Source organism: Oncorhynchus kisutch, unplaced genomic scaffold (genome assembly GCF_002021735.2).
Source record: "Oncorhynchus kisutch isolate 150728-3 unplaced genomic scaffold, Okis_V2 scaffold2149, whole genome shotgun sequence".
Taxonomy (NCBI): Eukaryota; Metazoa; Chordata; class Actinopteri; order Salmoniformes; family Salmonidae; genus Oncorhynchus; species Oncorhynchus kisutch.
This window is the reverse complement of record NW_022264094.1, coordinates 9589-27500: the sequence shown is the minus strand read 5'-3', so window position 1 is coordinate 27500 and position 17912 is coordinate 9589. Positions and strand designations below refer to the sequence as shown.

Here is a 17912-nt window from a genome sequence, read left to right as displayed (position 1 = left end):
GTTACCGTAATCGACATCCACGACGCCCCGGGGGAACGGTGGGTTACCGTAATCGACATCAACGACGCCCTGGGGGAACGGTGGGTTACCGTAATCGACATCAACGACGCCCCGGGGGAACGGTGGGTTACCGTAATCGACATCCACGACGCCCCGGGGGAACGGTGGGTTACCGTAATCGACACGACGCCCCAGGGGAACGATGGGTTACTGTAATCGACACGACGCCCCAGGGGAACGATGGGTTACCGTAATCGACACGACGCCACAGGGGAACGATGGGTTACCGTAATCGACACGACGCCCCAGGGGAACGATGGGTTACCGTAATCGACACGACGCCCCAGGGGAACGATGGGTTACCGTAATCGACACGACGCCCCAGGGGAACGATGGGTTACCGTAATCGACACGACGCCCCGGGGGAACGATCGGTTACCGTAATCGACACGACGCCCCAGGGGAACGATGGGTTACCGTAATCGACACGACGCCCCAGGGGAACGATGGGTTACCGTAATCGACACGACGCCCCAGGGGCACGATGGGTTACCGTAATCGACACGACGCCCCAGGAGAATGATGGGTTACCGTAATCGTCACGACGCCCCAGGGGAACGATGGGTTAACCGCTGTTGCTCAAGGGGGTCGAGATCCACAGGATTTATAGGCTGTAAAAACAAGGACAGTGTAGTGTGTGTGTACTCACTAGGGACTCTGTTGATTGCCCGGAGCGGCCGCAGAACCCGTACGGTCCTGATAGCTGACAGACTGGCGTTGTGTCCGTCCAGAGAATACTCCATCATCCTACAGGACAGAGAGAGAGAGAGAGGTCGCACACGTTAAAATAGATATTCACCTTGTACCGCCCAACCTAGGTTCACACAGGGGTGAAAGGACACTGACTGCAGGTCTCATGTAGTCTATTATAATATGAGCTGAAGTCTGGACACTGACTGTAGTCTATTATAATATGAGCTGAAGTCTGGACACTGACTGTAGTCTATTATAATATGAGCTGAAGTCTGGACACTGACTGTAGTCTATTATAATATTAACTGAAGTCTGGACACAGACTGTAGTCTATTATAATATTAACTGAAGTCTGGACACTGACTGTAGTCTATTATAATAGAAACTGAAGTCTGGACACTGACTGTAGTCTATTATAATAGTAACTGAAGTCTGGACACTGACTGTAGTCTATTATAATAGTAACTGAAGTCTGGACACTGACTGTAGTCTATTATAATAGTAACTGAAGTCTGGACACTGACTGTAGTCTATTATAATAGTAACTGAAGTCTGGACACTGACTGTAGTCTATTATAATAGTAACTGAAGTCTGGACACTGACTGTAGTCTATTATAATATTAACGGAAGTCTGGACACTGACTGTAGCCTATTATAATAGTAACTGAAGTCTGGACACTGACTGTAGTCTATTATAATAGTAACTGGAGTCTGGACACTGACTGTAGTCTATTATAATAGTAACTGAAGTCTGGACACTGACTGTAGTCTATTATAATAGTAACTGAAGTCTGGACACTGACTGTAGTCTATTATAATAGTAACTGAAGTCTGGACACTGACTGTAGTCTATTATAATAGTAACTGAAGTCTGGACACTGACTGTAGTCTATTATAATAGTAACTGAAGTCTGGACACTGACTGTAGCCTATTATAATATTAACTGAAGTCTGGACACTGACTGTAGTCTATTATAATATTAACTGAAGTCTGGACACTGACTGTAGTCTATTATAATAACGCTCTAACCAGTAGGCTACCTGCTGGTTGACCACGCCTTTATTCTACTGATACTGAACGCTCTAACCAGTAGGCTACCTGCTGGTTGACCACGCCTTCATTCTACTGATACTGAACGCTCTAACCAGTAGGCTACCCGCTGGTTGACCACGCCTTTATTCTACTGATACTGAACGCTCTAACCAGTAGGCTACCTGCTGGTTGACCACGCCTTCATTCTACTGATACTGAACGCTCTAACCACTAGGCTACTCGCTGGTTGACCACGCCTTCATTCTACTGATACTGAACGCTCTAACCAGTAGGCTACCTGCTGGTTGACCACGCCTTCATTCTACTGACTACCAACGCTCTAACCAGTAGGCTACCTGCTGGTTGACCACGCCTTCATTCTACTGATACTGAACGCTCTAATCAGTAGGCTACCTGCTGGTTTACCACGCCTTCATTTTACTGACTACCAACGCTCTAACCAGTAGGCTACCTGCTGGTTGACCACGCCTTCATTCTACTGACTACCAACGCTCTAACCAGTAGTAGTAGTAGTCTAACCACACCTTTATTCTACTGATTTATGACATAATTCCGGTGAATAGGGTTTCATTTAGTATTCTAGACCATCAAGTAGGCTGACGACATGTAGCCTGCCACCAGTATCTGTGCTTTGGAATCAAGTAGGCGAACAACATGTAGCCTGCCACCAGTATCTGTGCTTTAGAATCAAGTAGAATGTTGACATGTAGCCTGCCACCAGTATCTGTGCTTTAGAATCAAGTAGGCTGCCACCAGTATCTGTGCTTTAGAATCAAGTAGAATGTTGACATGTAGCCTGCCACCAGTATCTGTGCTTTAGAATCAAGTAGGCTAATGACATGTAGCCTGCCACCAGTATCTGTGCTTTAGAATCAAGTAGACTAATGACATGTAGCCTGCCGCCAGTATCTGTGCTTTAGAATCAAGTAGGCTAATGACATGTAGCCTGCCACCAGTATCTGTGCTTTAGAATCAAGTAGGCTAATGACATGTAGCCTGCCACCAGTATCTTTGCTTTAGAATCAAGTAGGCTGCCACCAGTATCTGTGCTTTAGAATCAAGTAGGCTAATGACATGTAGCCTGCCACCAGTATCTGTGCTTTAGAATCAAGTAGACTAATGACATGTAGCCTGCCGCCAGTATCTGTGCTTTAGAATCAAGTAGGCTAATGACATGTAGCCTGCCACCAGTATCTGTGCTTTAGAATCAAGTAGACTAATGACATGTAGCCTGCCGCCAGTATCTGTGCTTTAGAATCAAATAGGCTAATGACATGTAGCCTGCCACCAGTATCTGTGCTTTAGAATCAAGTAGGCTGCCGCCAGTATCTGTGCTTTAGAATCAAGTAGGCTAATGACATGTACCCTGCCACCAGTATCTGTGCTTTAGAATCAAGTAGGCTAACGATATGTAGCCTGCCACCAGTAGCTGTGCTTTAGAATCAAGTAGACTGCCGCCAGTATCTGTGCTTTAGAATCAAGTAGACTAACGACATGTAGCCTGCCACCAGTATCTGTGCTTTAGAGATGGAGATGGTGCTTTAGAGATGGAACTATCGTCATTGACTCTCGTTACGGCCTGTACGCACTTCCTTAAAAAACAGGGCTCTGAATAAAAATGCATAAACATCTGAAACAATATCTATTTCTACACCAGCCAATCACTCACCTGCCAGGATGCCAGACAGCACCTGACCTCACTGCCTCTCACAGGAAGTCAACAACTGAAACCATGTCTATTTCTGCATCAACCAATCCCTCACCTGCCAGGATGACAGACAGCACCTGACCTCATTGCCTCTCACAGGAAGTCAACAACTGAAACCATGTCTATTTCTGCACCAGCCAATCACTCACCTGCCAGGATGACAGACAGCACCTGACCTCACTACTGTCATGACGTTGGCCTGGGGGGTAGGTTTATGACAGTCATAAATACCTCTCCCCTCCTTTTATCCTCTCTCTACCCTACTGATGTGACATTTGAAAAAATCCCTTGGTTAACATAGAGATTCTGGGAACATCAGAAGGTGGGGGAAATTAACTATATTTTGGTAATCCGACCAGTTGAACATATGCGGTGGTACTTAATGAATATGATGTCAGTTCGGTTGTCATCTGAGACATTCTCATCAATGACAGGATGACATAAACTCTACAGAGGAAAGTCTGCACATTGTAGTTATCGGATTCACATGGAATTGTTGTTCAATTTAAATGTTTGAATGTGAAATTATTGGTGAAAGGATTCAATTTAATTTTAGCTTCCAAATGAGAGATTTGGGTTTTCATAAGGTTAGGGCTCTGCTCAATCAGTGGCCCGCCCCTGTGAAGAGACATGGGCTGTAAGACTGTGAAACACACTCTTCTCCCTCCACTATATAAAGCCTTGACAACAATATAACCTCCTGTTCCGGATACATTAGGAAGACGATCCGATGTCAGAATGGTTCAGATAATAACTACAGAACGAAGTCAACCTCAGCGTGAGCTTTGGTTGCGAATGGTATGAACTTTGAACTCTTATTTACAACAGAAGTGATACCTCCTAGCTGTTGAGTTAGCAACAGCAGCTGCAAACGTGGGCTAGGAAAGAACAGACAGAGTATCCCGTCTACCACACAACGACGTTACTACAACATATCTAATTTACCAACAGATACATTCTTCAAAGGACAAAGGACTCGGTTGGGCAACACGGCCTTCCATCTACCACCAACCAAGAGACATCGCTTCTCCCTTTGTTCCTGAGTCTTCCCGCTCTTTCACTCAAACCCAGCCCCCCTTTTTCTTTGTGTAACAAGCTGTCATATCTGTTCCGCCCGCTTGGTGACGTCTTCCTTTATGACGTAATTTGTAATCAAGGTATGATTCATTCTGTGTATATGTAATTCTGTGTGATTAGTTAGGTATTTAGTAAATAAATAATTAAACCCAATTTTGTATTGCTGATTCAACTTGTTCGCCAGGGTTCATGCAGATAACCAAGAATTTACAACTTTCAGATGAGACTGAAATAAGGTGACGATTAATATTGACTGCTATTGATGTAAAATATTACTAGGTCTTTAAGAGTTTATTTGGAAGATAACAGCTCTATAAATATTATTTTGTGGTGCCCCGACTCTCTAGTTAATTACATTTACATGATTAGCTCAATCAGGTAATATTAATTACAGAGAAAGGATTTTATAGAATATCATGTCATATCACTTAATCCGGCATAGCCAAAGACACGACAGTGCCTCTCACAGGACAGGAAGTCAACAACTGAAACAATGGCTATTTCTGCACCAGCCAAACAGGAAGTCAACAACAGCTCAATTAATTTTCGATCTTGAAGAGGCAATTTTTTTCAGTTGTTATTTCTTATTTCTATTTATTTTAGACCTGTTTTGGAAGTAGCTACCGGCCGTAAACAGGAGTACGTGACGATAGTAGCTCAGCCAAACTCCACATTTGGTGACTAACGAGCGGCATTACGATAGTGTAACGTTGTCTAATAGGGGGAGTTTTTGAATCGGTGCTTCCTAGGGCCGTCAGACAGGTCATATGCTCATTGTCGACATCTCTGAAAGCACAGATACCAAGGGCACGTTTAGTCGATCTATAGACACGTTGAACAACAAATAGCGATACCAAATGTCGGGAATTATAAGAAGAAAAATATCTACATGAGGTTTACTATTTATTTATATATATATATATACAGTGGAGAGAACAAGTATTTGATACACTGCCGATTTTGCAGGTTTTCCTACTTACAAAGCATGTAGAGGTCTGTATCATTTTTATGTAATTAATTTGAATTGACTAACTCCTTGTGCTCTGGATCTTCTCTGGAAAAACCTTATTTTAGTTTTAGTATTAGTAAATATCTACATGAGGTTTACTATTTAGATATATATTTATATTGTGGATCCAGCATCCTTACACTTTCTGGTGTTTGATATGTCAGTTATTTTTTGTGGTTCCTGTCCAGGTTAAGCATCCTTACACTTTCTGGTGTTTGATATGTCAGTGCCCTGTTGGATGATAGGATTATTTTAGAGGGGATGAACTGGTACGGAGTCTTTAAGGAAGGTTTTGTTTGACGATCGGATGAAAACGTTATAACTGTTTCTGCTTAGAAGGTACGTCACATATAGTAAAAAGGGGAAAGACATCTTTACTAAAAACTGATCATCAACCCTCTCCGACCCTAAAGAACTGAACATCAACCCTGTCAGATCCTAAAGACCTGAACATCAACCCTGTCAGACCCTAAAGACCTGAACATCAACCCTCTCCGACCCTAAAGAACTGAACATCAATCCTGTCAGATCCTAAAGAACTGAACATCAACCCTGTCAGACCCTAAAGAACTGAACATCAACCCTGTCAGACCCTAAAGAACTGAACATCAACCCTGTCAGACCCTAAAGAACTGAACATCAACCCTGTCAGACCCTAAAGAACTGAACATCAACCCTGTCAGACCCTAAAGAACTGAACATCAAGCCTGTCAGACCCTAAAGAACTGAACATCAACCCTGTCAGACCCTAAAGACCTGAACATCAATCCTGTCAGACCCTAAAGAACTGAACGTCAGACCCTAAAGAACTGAACATCCAGCCTGTCAGACCCTAAAACAATGATCTGACTCACTAGTTCCCTCTGTATTTGTCATAGTGCAGATAACCTCCTCCTGGCTTTGTGTGTGTGTGTGTGTGTGTGTGTGTGTGTGTGTGTGCACCTCACAGTGAGTAAAGGGGTAATGCTGTGTGTCTGAGGTGACCGCTGCTGTCTGCTTAGTTAACGTCTCTTACACACAAACAAACACACACACACACTCACACACTTTTCTCCTTGCCTGAAACAGTGACATTGAACGTGTGTTTCTCCCAGCAGGCTCCAAACTCCATCACCTCACGGGCTGCTTCACATCCGACCGTGATTGGGAGTCTCATAGGGCCGGTGCACAATCGGCCCGGCGTCGTCCGGGTTTGACCCGGGGTAGGCCCCGTCATTGTTAATAAGAATTTGTTCTGAACTGACTTGCCTCGTTAAATAAAAGGTTACATTTTTATGAGAAAGGAAAAAGCTTTAGCAGCAGACTTACGGAACGTCCCCGTGTGTCTCTTGAATCAAAAACAGAATCTAGAGAAGGTTCTATGTGTTCTATTTCGATGTTCTCTTGTCCCTAACCGCCTGACTAACCCCTGAGCATTGTGGGAATAGAACACTTACCCTGCCATGACGATGAAGAAGTCCAGTCGGTTCCAAGTGTCGCCAAGGTAACACTTAGAACCGAAGATCCCCAGAGCCACCATCTTAATGACCATCTCCACCGCGAAAAACGCAAAGATACAGTCATCAAACACCTAGAACAGTAGAACAGACAAAGATACAGTCATCAAACACCTAGAACAGACAAAGATACAGTCATCAAACACCTAGAACAGACAAAGATACAGTCATCAAACACCTAGAACAGACAAAGATACAGTCGTCAAACACCTAGAACAGTAGAACAGACAAAGATACAGTCATCAAACACCCAGAACAGACAAAGATACAGTCATCAAACACCTAGAACAGACAAAGATACAGTCATCAAACACCTAGAACAGACAAAGATACAGTCATCAAACACCTAGAACAGACAAATATACAGTCATCAAACACCTAGAACAGACAAAGATACAGTCATCAAACACCTAGAACAGTAGAACAGACAAAGATACAGTCATCAAACACCTAGAACAGACAAAGATACAGTCATCAAACACCTAGAACAGACAAAGATACAGTCATCAAACACCTAGAACAGACAAAGATACAGTCATCAAACACCTAGAACAGACAAAGATACAGTCATCAAACACCTAGAACAGACAAAGATACAGTCGTCAAACACCTAGAACAGACAAAGATACAGTCATCAAACACCTAGAACAGACAAAGATACAGTCATCAAACACCTAGAACAGTAGAACAGACAAAGATACAGTCATCAAACACCTAGAACAGTAGAACAGACAAAGATACAGTCATCAAACACCTAGAACAGACAAAGATACAGTCATCAAACACCTAGAACAGACAAAGATACAGTCATCAAACACCTAGAACAGACAAAGATACAGTCATCAAACACCTAGAACAGTAGAACAGACAAAGATACAGTCATCAAACACCTAGAACAGACAAAGATACAGTCATCAAACACCTAGAACAGACAAAGATACAGTCATCAAACACCTAGAACAGACAAAGATACAGTCATCAAACACCTAGAACAGACAAAGATACAGTCATCAAACACCTAGAACAGACAAAGATACAGTCGTCAAACACCTAGAACAGACAAAGATACAGTCATCAAACACCTAGAACAGACAAAGATACAGTCATCAAACACCTAGAACAGTAGAACAGACAAAGATACAGTCATCAAACACCTAGAACAGTAGAACAGACAAAGATACAGTCATCAAACACCTAGAACAGACAAAGATACAGTCATCAAACACCTAGAACAGACAAGATACAGTCATCAAACACCTAGAACAGACAAAGATACAGTCATCAAACACCTAGAACAGTAGAACAGACAAAGATACAGTCATCAAACACCTAGAACAGACAAAGATACAGTCATCAAACACCTAGAACAGACAAAGATACAGTCATCAAACACCTAGAACAGACAAAGATACAGTCATCAAACACCTAGAACAGTAGAACAGACAAAGATACAGTCATCAAACACCTAGAACAGTAGAACAGACAAAGATACAGTCATCAAACACCTAGAACAGACAAAGATACAGTCATCAAACACCTAGAACAGACAAAGATACAGTCGTCAAACACCTAGAACAGTAGAACAGACAAAGATACAGTCATCAAACACCTAGAACAGACAAAGATACAGTCATCAAACACCTAGAACAGACAAAGATACAGTCAAACACCTAGAACAGTAGAACAGACAAAGATACAGTCATCAAACACCTAGAACAGACAAAGATACAGTCATCAAACACCTAGAACAGACAAAGATACAGTCAAACACCTAGAACAGTAGAACAGACAAAGATACAGTCATCAAACACCTAGAACAGACAAAGATACAGTCATCAAACACCTAGAACAGACAAAGATACAGTCATCAAACACCTAGAACAGACAAAGATACAGTCATCAAACACCTAGAACAGACAAAGATACAGTCATCAAACACCTAGAACAGACAAAGATACAGTCATCAAACACCTAGAACAGACAAAGATACAGTCATCAACACCTAGAACAGACAAAGATACAGTCATCAAACACCTAGAACAGTTAGAACAGACAAAGATACAGTCATCAAACACCTAGAACAGACAAAGATACAGTCATCAAACACCTAGAACAGACAAAGATACAGTCAAACACCTAGAACAGTAGAACAGACAAAGATACAGTCATCAAACACCTAGAACAGACAAAGAAAACAGTCATCAAACACCTAGAACAGACAAAGATACAGTCATCAAACACCTAGAACAGACAAAGATACAGTCATCAAACACCTAGAACAGACAAAGATACAGTCATCAAACACCTAGAAAGACAAAGATACAGTCATCAAACACCTAGAACAGACAAAGATACAGTCATCAAACACCTAGAACAGACAAAGATACAGTCATCAAACACCTAGAACAGTAGAAGAGACAAAGATACAGTCATCAAACACCTAGAACAGACAAAGATACAGTCATCAAACACCTAGAACAGACAAAGATACAGTCAACAAACACCTAGAACAGTAGAACAGACAAAGATACAGTCATCAAACACCTAGAACAGTAGAAGAGACAAAGATACAGTCATCAAACACCTAGAACAGTAGAAGAGACAAAGATACAGTCATCAAACACCTAGAACAGACAAAGATACAGTCATCAAACACCTAGAACAGACAAAGATACAGTCATCAAACACCTAGAACAGACAAAGATACAGTCATCAAACACCTAGAACAGACAAAGATACAGTCAACAAACACCTAGACCAGACAAAGATACAGTCATCAAACACCTAGAACAGTAGAACAGACAAAGATACAGTCATCAAACACCTAGAACAGACAAAGATACAGTCATCAAACACCTAGAACAGACAAAGATACAGTCATCAAACACCTAGAACAGTAGAACAGACAAAGATACAGTCATCAAACACCCAGAATAGACAAAGATACAGTCATCAAACACCTAGAACAGACAAAGATACAGTCATCAAACACCTAGAACAGACAAAGATACAGTCGTCAAACACCTAGAACAGTAGAACAGACAAAGATACAGTCGTCAAACACCTAGAACAGACAAAGATACAGTCATCAAACACCTAGAACAGACAAAGATACAGTCATCAAACACCTAGAACAGACAAAGATACAGTCAAACACCTAGAACAGTAGAACAGACAAAGATACAGTCAATCAAACACCTAGAACAGGACAAAGATACAGTCATCAAACACCTAGAACAGACAAAGATACAGTCATCAAACACCTAGAACAGACAAAGATACAGTCATCAAACACCTAGAACAGACAAAGATACAGTCATCAAACACCTAGAACAGACAAAGATACAGTCATCAAACACCTAGAACAGTAGAACAGACAAAGATACAGTCATCAAACACCTAGAACAGACAAAGATACAGTCATCAAACACCTAGAACAGACAAAGATACAGTCATCAAACACCTAGAACAGACAAAGATACAGTCATCAAACACCTAGAACAGACAAAGATACAGTCATCAAACACCTAGAACAGTAGAAGAGACAAAGATACAGTCATCAAACACCTAGAACAGTAGAACAGACAAAGATACAGTCATCAAACACCCAGAACAGACAAAGATACAGTCATCAAACACCTAGAACAGACAAAGATACAGTCATCAAACACCTAGAACAGACAAAGATACAGTCATCAAACACCTAGAACAGTAGAACAGACAAAGATACAGTCATCAAACACCTAGAACAGTAGAAGAGACAAAGATACAGTCATCAAACACCTAGAACAGACAAAGATACAGTCATCAAACACCTAGAACAGACAAAGATACAGTCAACAAACACCTAGACCAGACAAAGATACAGTCATCAAACACCTAGAACAGTAGAACAGACAAAGATACAGTCATCAAACACCTAGAACAGACAAAGATACAGTCATCAAACACCTAGAACAGACAAAGTCATCAAACACCTAGAACAGTAGAACAGACAAAGATACAGTCATCAAACACCTAGAACAGACAAAGATACAGTCGTCAAACACCTAGAACAGACAAAGATACAGTCATCAAACACCTAGAACAGACAAAGATACAGTCATCAAACACCTAGAACAGACAAAGATACAGTCAAACACCTAGAACAGACAAAGATACAGTCAAACACCTAGAACAGACAAAGATACAGTCATCAAACACCTAGAACAGACAAAGATACAGTCATCAAACACCTAGAACAGTAGAACAGACAAAGATACAGTCATCAAACACCTAGAACAGACAAAGATACAGTCATCAAACACCTAGAACAGACAAAGATACAGTCATCAAACACCTAGAACAGTGGAACAGACAAAGACACAGTCAACAAACACCTAGAACAAGGTACAGTCACCAAGACAAGAGTTTATAGCTGAGGGGTGAGGTGTTGATGGTGAGGGGTGAGAGGTTATAGGTGAGGTGTTGATGGTGAGGGGTGAGAGGTTATAGGTGAGGTGTTGATGGTGAGGGGTGAGAGGTTATAGGTGAGGTGTTGATGGTGAGGGGTGAGGTGTTGATGGTGAGGGGTGAGGTGTTGATGGTGAGGGTGAGAGGTTATAGGTGAGGTGTTGATGGTGAGGGGTGAGGTGTTGATGGTGAGGGGTGAGGTGTTGATGGTGAGGGGTGAGAGGTTATAGGTGAGGTGTTGATGGTGAGGGGTGAGAGGTTATAGGTGAGGGGTGAGGTGTTAATGGTGAGGGGTGAGAGGTTATAGGTGAGGGGTGAGGTGTTAATGGTGAGGGGTGAGGTGTTGATGGTGAGGGGTGTGGTGTTGATGGTGAGGGGTGAGAGGTTATAGGTGAGGGGTAAGGTGTTGATGGTGAGGGGTGAGAGGTTATAGGTGAGGGGTGAGAGGTTATAGGTGAGAGGTAGGGTGTTGATGGTGAGGGGTGAGAGGTTATAGGTGAGGGGTGAGGTGTTAATGGTGAGGGGTGAGAGGTTATCGGTGAGGGGTGAGAGGTTATAGGTGAGAGGTGAGAGGTTAGGTGTTGATGGTGAGGGGTGAGAGGTTATAGGTGAGGGGTGAGAGGTTAGGTGTTGATGGTGAGGGGTGAGAGGTTATAGGTGAGGGGTGAGGTGTTTATGGTGAGGGGTGAGAGGTTATAGGTGAGGGGTGAGAGGTTATAGGTGAGGGGTAAGGTGTTTATGGTGAGGGGTGAGAGGTTATAGGTGAGGGGTGAGAGGTTATAGGTGAGGGGTAAGGTGTTTATGGTGAGGGGTGAGAGGTTATAGATGAGGGGTGAGAGGTTGTAGGTGAGGGGTGAGGGGTAAGGTGTTTATGGTGAGGGGTGAGAGGTTATAGGTTATAGGTGAGGGGTGAGAGGTTATAGGTGAGGGGTGGAGGTTATAGGTGAGGGGTAAGGTGTTGATGGTGAGGGGTGAGAGGTTATAGGTGAGGGGTGAGAGGTTATAGGTGAGGGGTGAGAGGTTATAGGTGAGGGGTGGAGGTTATAGGTGAGGGGTGGAGGTTATAGGTGAGGGGTAAGGTGTTTATGGTGAGGGGTGAGAGGTTATAGGTGAGGGGTAAGGTGTTGATGGTGAGGGGTGAGAGGTTATAGGTGAGGGGTGAGAGGTTATAGGTGAGGGGTGAGAGGTTATAGGTGAGGGGTGGAGGTTATAGGTGAGGGGTGGAGGTTATAGGTGTGGGGTAAGGTGTTGATGGTGAGGGGTGAGAGGTTATAGGTGAGGGGTGAGAGGTTATAGGTGAGGGGTGAGAGGTTATAGGTGAGGGGTGGAGGTTATAGGTGAGGGCTGGAGGTTATAGGTGAGGGGTAAGGTGTTTATGGTGAGGGGTGAGAGGTTATAGGTGAGGGGTAAGGTGTTGATGGTGAGGGGTGAGAGGTTATAGGTGAGGGGTAAGGTGTATATGGTGAGGGGTGAGAGGTTATAGGTGAGGGGTGAGAGGTTATAGGTGAGGGGTGAGAGGTTATAGGTGAGGGGTGGAGGTTATAGGTGAGGGGTGGAGGTTATAGGTGAGGGGTGAGGGGTGAGAGATTATAGGTGAGAGGTGAGGGGTGAGGGATGCCAGGTTATAGGTCAGAGGTTATAGGTGAGAGGTTATAGGTGAGGGGTGAGAGGTTATAGGTGAGAGGTGAGAGGTTATAGGTGATGGGTGAGAGGTTATAGGTTATAGGTGAGAGGTTATAGGTGAGGGCTGAGAGGTTATAGGTGAGAGGTGGAGGTCATAGGTGAGGGGTGAGAGGTTATAGGTGAGGGGTGAGAGGTTATAGGTGAGGGGTGAGAGGTTATAGGTGAGGGGTTATAGGTGAGAGGTGAGAGGTTATAGGTGAGGGGTAAGAGGTTATAGGTGAGGGGTAAGAGGGTATAGGTGAGGGCTGAGAGGTTATAGGTGACGGGTGAGGGGTGAGAGGTTATAGGTGAGGGGTGAGAAGTTATAGGTGAGGGGTTATAGGTGAGGGGTGAGAGGTTATAGGTGAGGGGTGAGAGGTTATAGGTGAGGGGTGAGGGGTTATAGGTGAGGGGTGAGGGGTGAGAGGTTATAGGTGAGGGGTGAGGGGTTATAGGTGAGAGGTTATAGGTGAGGGGTTATAGCTGAGGGGTTATAGGTGAGGGGTGAGAGGTTATAGGTGAGAGGTGAGAGGTTATAGGTGAGAGGTGAGGGGTGAGAGGTTAGAGATGAGAGGTTTAAAGTAGTACCAACCTGTAGTATGAGGCACCACTCTGCCTGACAGGTGACGTCTTCACAGGGTTGGTACATCCCCAGAGTCACACAGTTCAGGAGAATCACTATCATGGAGACGTGTTCAAACCAAGTGGAGACCTGGGTTAAGGACTACACACTGAGACATGGCCTACTGAATACAGACATCACACAGTACAGGATCCCCAGCATTAACCACGTAGAGACCTGGGTTAAGGACTACACACTGAGACATGGCCTACTGAATACAGACATCACACAGTACAGGATCCCCAGCATTAACCACGTGGAGACCTGGGTTAAGGACTACACACTGGCCTACTGAATACAGACATCACACAGTACAGGATCCCCAGCATTAACCACGTAGAGACCTGGGTTAAGGACTACACACTGGCCTACTGAATACAGACATCACACAGTACAGGATCCCCAGCATTAACCACGTAGAGACCTGGGTTAAGGACTACACACTGTCATGACGTTGCCCTCTTTGGGTAAAGCAAGCCCCATCCCCCTCTCCCTGCCTCCTTCAACTAGGCTGCTGTGGTCAGAGAGACGTCGTAAATTCCTGAGGAGAAGACCCTGCCTCATGGCCACACAGTATAAGAGGCAGAGTAGATTTTCATAGAGAACAAAGGAATTTCTTCCACCTCACGGAACTCGAAGTCCGAACAAATTTCATGTTCCGGAGAAGGTATAAAAGATCGTTGAAGAATCCAGCTACGAACTGGTCCGTTTGTCACAACTTGGGGACGCTCATGGGAGACGGTGTGGCCACATTACCATAACGCTGTTTATATAATAGCCTCAGATATGAGTGGGTATACAGATATATACAATATACAGAATCAACAGCGTTAACACTGCTGAAACCAGCGGTTAAAGGGATAGGTCAACATTAACGCTGCTGAAACCAGCGGTTAAAGGGATAGGTCAACATTAACGCTGCTGAAACCAGCGGTTAAAGGGATAGGTCAACATTAACGCTGCTGAAACCAGCGGTTAAAGAGATAGGTCAACATTAACGCTGCTGAAACCAGCAGTTAAAGGGATAGGTCAACATTAACGCTGCTGAAACCAGCGGTTAAAGGGATAGGTCAACATTAACGCTGCTGAAAACCAGCGGTTAAAGGGATAGGTCAACATTAACGCTGCTGAAACCAGCGGTTAAAGGCATAGGTCAACATTAACGCTGCTGAAACCAGCGGTTAAAGGGATAGGTCAACATTAACGCTGCTGAAACCAGCGGTTAAAGGGATAGGTCAACATTAACGCTGCTGAAACCAGCGGTTAAAGGGATAGGTCAACATTAACGCTGCTGAAACCAGCGGTTATAGGGATAGGTCAACATTAACGCTGCTGAAACCAGCGGTTAAAGGGATAGGTCAACATTAACGCTGCTGAAACCAGCGGCTAAAGGGATAGGTCAACATTAACGCTGCTGAAACCAGCGGTTAAAGGGATAGGTCAACATTAACGCTGCTGAAACCAGCGGTTAAAGGGATAGGTCAACATTAACGCTGCTGAAACCAGCGGTTAAAGGGATAGGTCAACATTAACGCTGCTGAAACCAGCGGTTAAAGGGATAGGTCAACATTAACGCTGCTGAAACCAGCGGTTAAAGGGATAGGTCAACATTAACGCTGCTGAAACCAGCGGTTAAAGGGATAGGTCAACATTAACGCTGCTGAAACCAGCGGTTAAAGGGATAGGTCAACATTAACGCTGCTGAAACCAGCGGTTAAAGGGATAGGTCAACATTAACGCTGCTGAAACCAGCGGTTAAAGGGATAGGTCAACATTAACGCTGCTGAAACCAGCGGTTAAAGGATAGGTCAACATTAACGCTGCTGAAACCAGCGGTTAAAGGGATAGGTCAACATTAACGCTGCTGAAACCAGCGGTTAAAGGGATAGGTCAACATTAACGCTGCTGAAACCAGCGGTTAAAGGGATAGGTCAACATTAACGCTGCTGAAACCAGCGGTTAAAGGGATAGGTCAACATTAACGCTGCTGAAACCAGCGGTTATAGGGATAGGTCAACATTAACGCTGCTGAAACCAGCGGTTAAAGGGATAGGTCAACATTAACGCTGCTGAAACCAGCGGTTAAAGGGATAGGTCAACATTAACGCTGCTGAAACCAGCGGTTAAAGGGATAGGTCAACATTAACGCTGCTGAAACCAGCGGTTAAAGGGATAGGTCAACATTAACGCTGCTGAAACCAGCGGTTATAGGGATAGGTCAACATTAACGCTGCTGAAACCAGCGGTTAAAGGGATAGGTCAACATTAACGCTGCTGAAACCAGCGGTTAAAGGGATAGGTCAACATTAACGCTGCAGAAACCATGTGGAGACCAGTGGTTAAAGGGATAGGTCAACATTAACGCTGATGAAACCAGCGGTTAAAGGAATAGGTCAACATTAACGCTGCAGAAACCATGTGGAGACCAGTGGTTAAAGGGATAGGTCAACATTAACGCTGATGAAACCATGTGGAGACCAGTGGTTAAAGGGATAGGTCAACATTAACTCTGATGAAACCATGTGGAGACCAGTGGTTAAAGGGATAGGTCAACATTAACGCTGATGAAACCATGTGGAGACCAGTGGTTAAAGGGATAGGTCAACATGAACACTGCAGAAACCATGTGGAGACCAGTAGTTAAAGGGATAGGTCAACATTAACGCTGCTGAAACCATGAAGAGACCAGCGGCTAAAGGGATAGGTCAACATTAACGCTGATGAAACCATGTGGAGACCAGCGGTTAAAGGGATAGGTTAACATTAACGCTGCAGAAACCATGTGGAGACCAGCGGTTAAAGAGATAGGTCAACATTAACGCTGCAGAAACCAGCGGTTAAAGGGATAGGTCAACATTAACGCTGATGAAACCATGTGGAGACCAGCGGTTAAAGGGATAGGTCAACATTAACGCTGCAGAAACTAGAGGTTAAAGGGATAGGTCAACATTAACACTGCAGAAACCATGTGGAGACCAGTGGTTAAAGGGATAGGTCAACATTAACGCTGCTGAAACCATGAAGAGACCAGCGGCTAAAGGGATAGGTCAACATTAACGCTGATGAAACCATGTGGAGACCAGCGGTTAAAGGGATAGGTTAACATTAACGCTGCAGAAACCATGTGGAGACCAGCGGTTAAAGAGATAGGTCAACATTAACGCTGCAGAAACCAGCGGTTAAAGGGATAGGTCAACATTAACGCTGATGAAACCATGTGGAGACCAGCGGTTAAAGGGATAGGTCAACATTAACGCTGCAGAAACTAGAGGTTAAAGGGATAGGTCAACATTAATGCTCCAGAAACCAGCGGTTAAAGGGATAAGTCAACATTAACGCTGCTGAAACTAGAGGTTAAAGGGATAGGTCAACATTAATGCTCCAGAAACCAGCGGTTAAAAGGATAAGTCAACATTAACGCTGCAGAAACCAGCGGTTAAAGGAATAGGTCAACATTAATGCTGCAGAAACCATGTGGAGACCAGCAGTTAAAGGGATAGGTCAACATTAACGCTGATGAAACCATGTGGAGACCAGTGGTTAAAGGGATAGGTCAACATTAACACTGCAGAAACCATGTGGAGACCAGTGGTTAAAGGGATAGGTCAACATTAACACTGTAGAAACCATGTGGAGACCAGTGGTTAAAGGGATAGGTCAACATCAACACTGCTGAAACCATGTGGAGACCAGCGGTTAAAGGGATAGGTCAACATTAACGCCGATGAAACCATGTGGAGACCAGCGGTTAAAGGGATAGGTCAACATTAACGCTGATGAAACCATGTGGAGACCAGTGGTTAAAGGGATAGGTCAACATTAACGCTGATGAAACCATGTGGAGACCAGTGGTTAAAGGGATAGGTCAACATTACCGCTGCTGAAACCATGTGGAGACCAGCGGTTAAAGGGATAGGTCAACATTAACGCTGATGAAACCATGTGGAGACCAGTGGTTAAAGGGATAGGTCAACATTAACACTGCAGAAACCATGTGGAGACCAGTGGTTAAAGGGATAGGTCAACATTAACGCTGCAGAAACCAGCGGTTAAAGGGATAGGTCAACATTAACGCTGC

General features: G+C 44.0%; 1 protein-coding gene across 1 annotated transcript in view; it reads right to left on the bottom strand.

Moving 5' to 3' along the window:
* Window positions 1-14274, bottom strand: part of LOC116369304 (voltage-dependent T-type calcium channel subunit alpha-1H-like) — a gene marked incomplete at its 3' end in the record, with an annotated part of 21988 nt that extends 7714 nt beyond the window's left edge. The window contains exons 1-3 of the mRNA XM_031819431.1: window positions 13805-14274; window positions 7039-7172; window positions 710-807 (exon numbers count right to left, since the gene is read on the bottom strand). Coding sequence (XP_031675291.1) covers window positions 710-807; window positions 7039-7172; window positions 13805-13897 — 325 coding nt within the window. The remainder of the gene's footprint in view (window positions 1-709; window positions 808-7038; window positions 7173-13804) is intronic.
* Between the last annotated feature and the right edge of the window lie 3638 nt (window positions 14275-17912).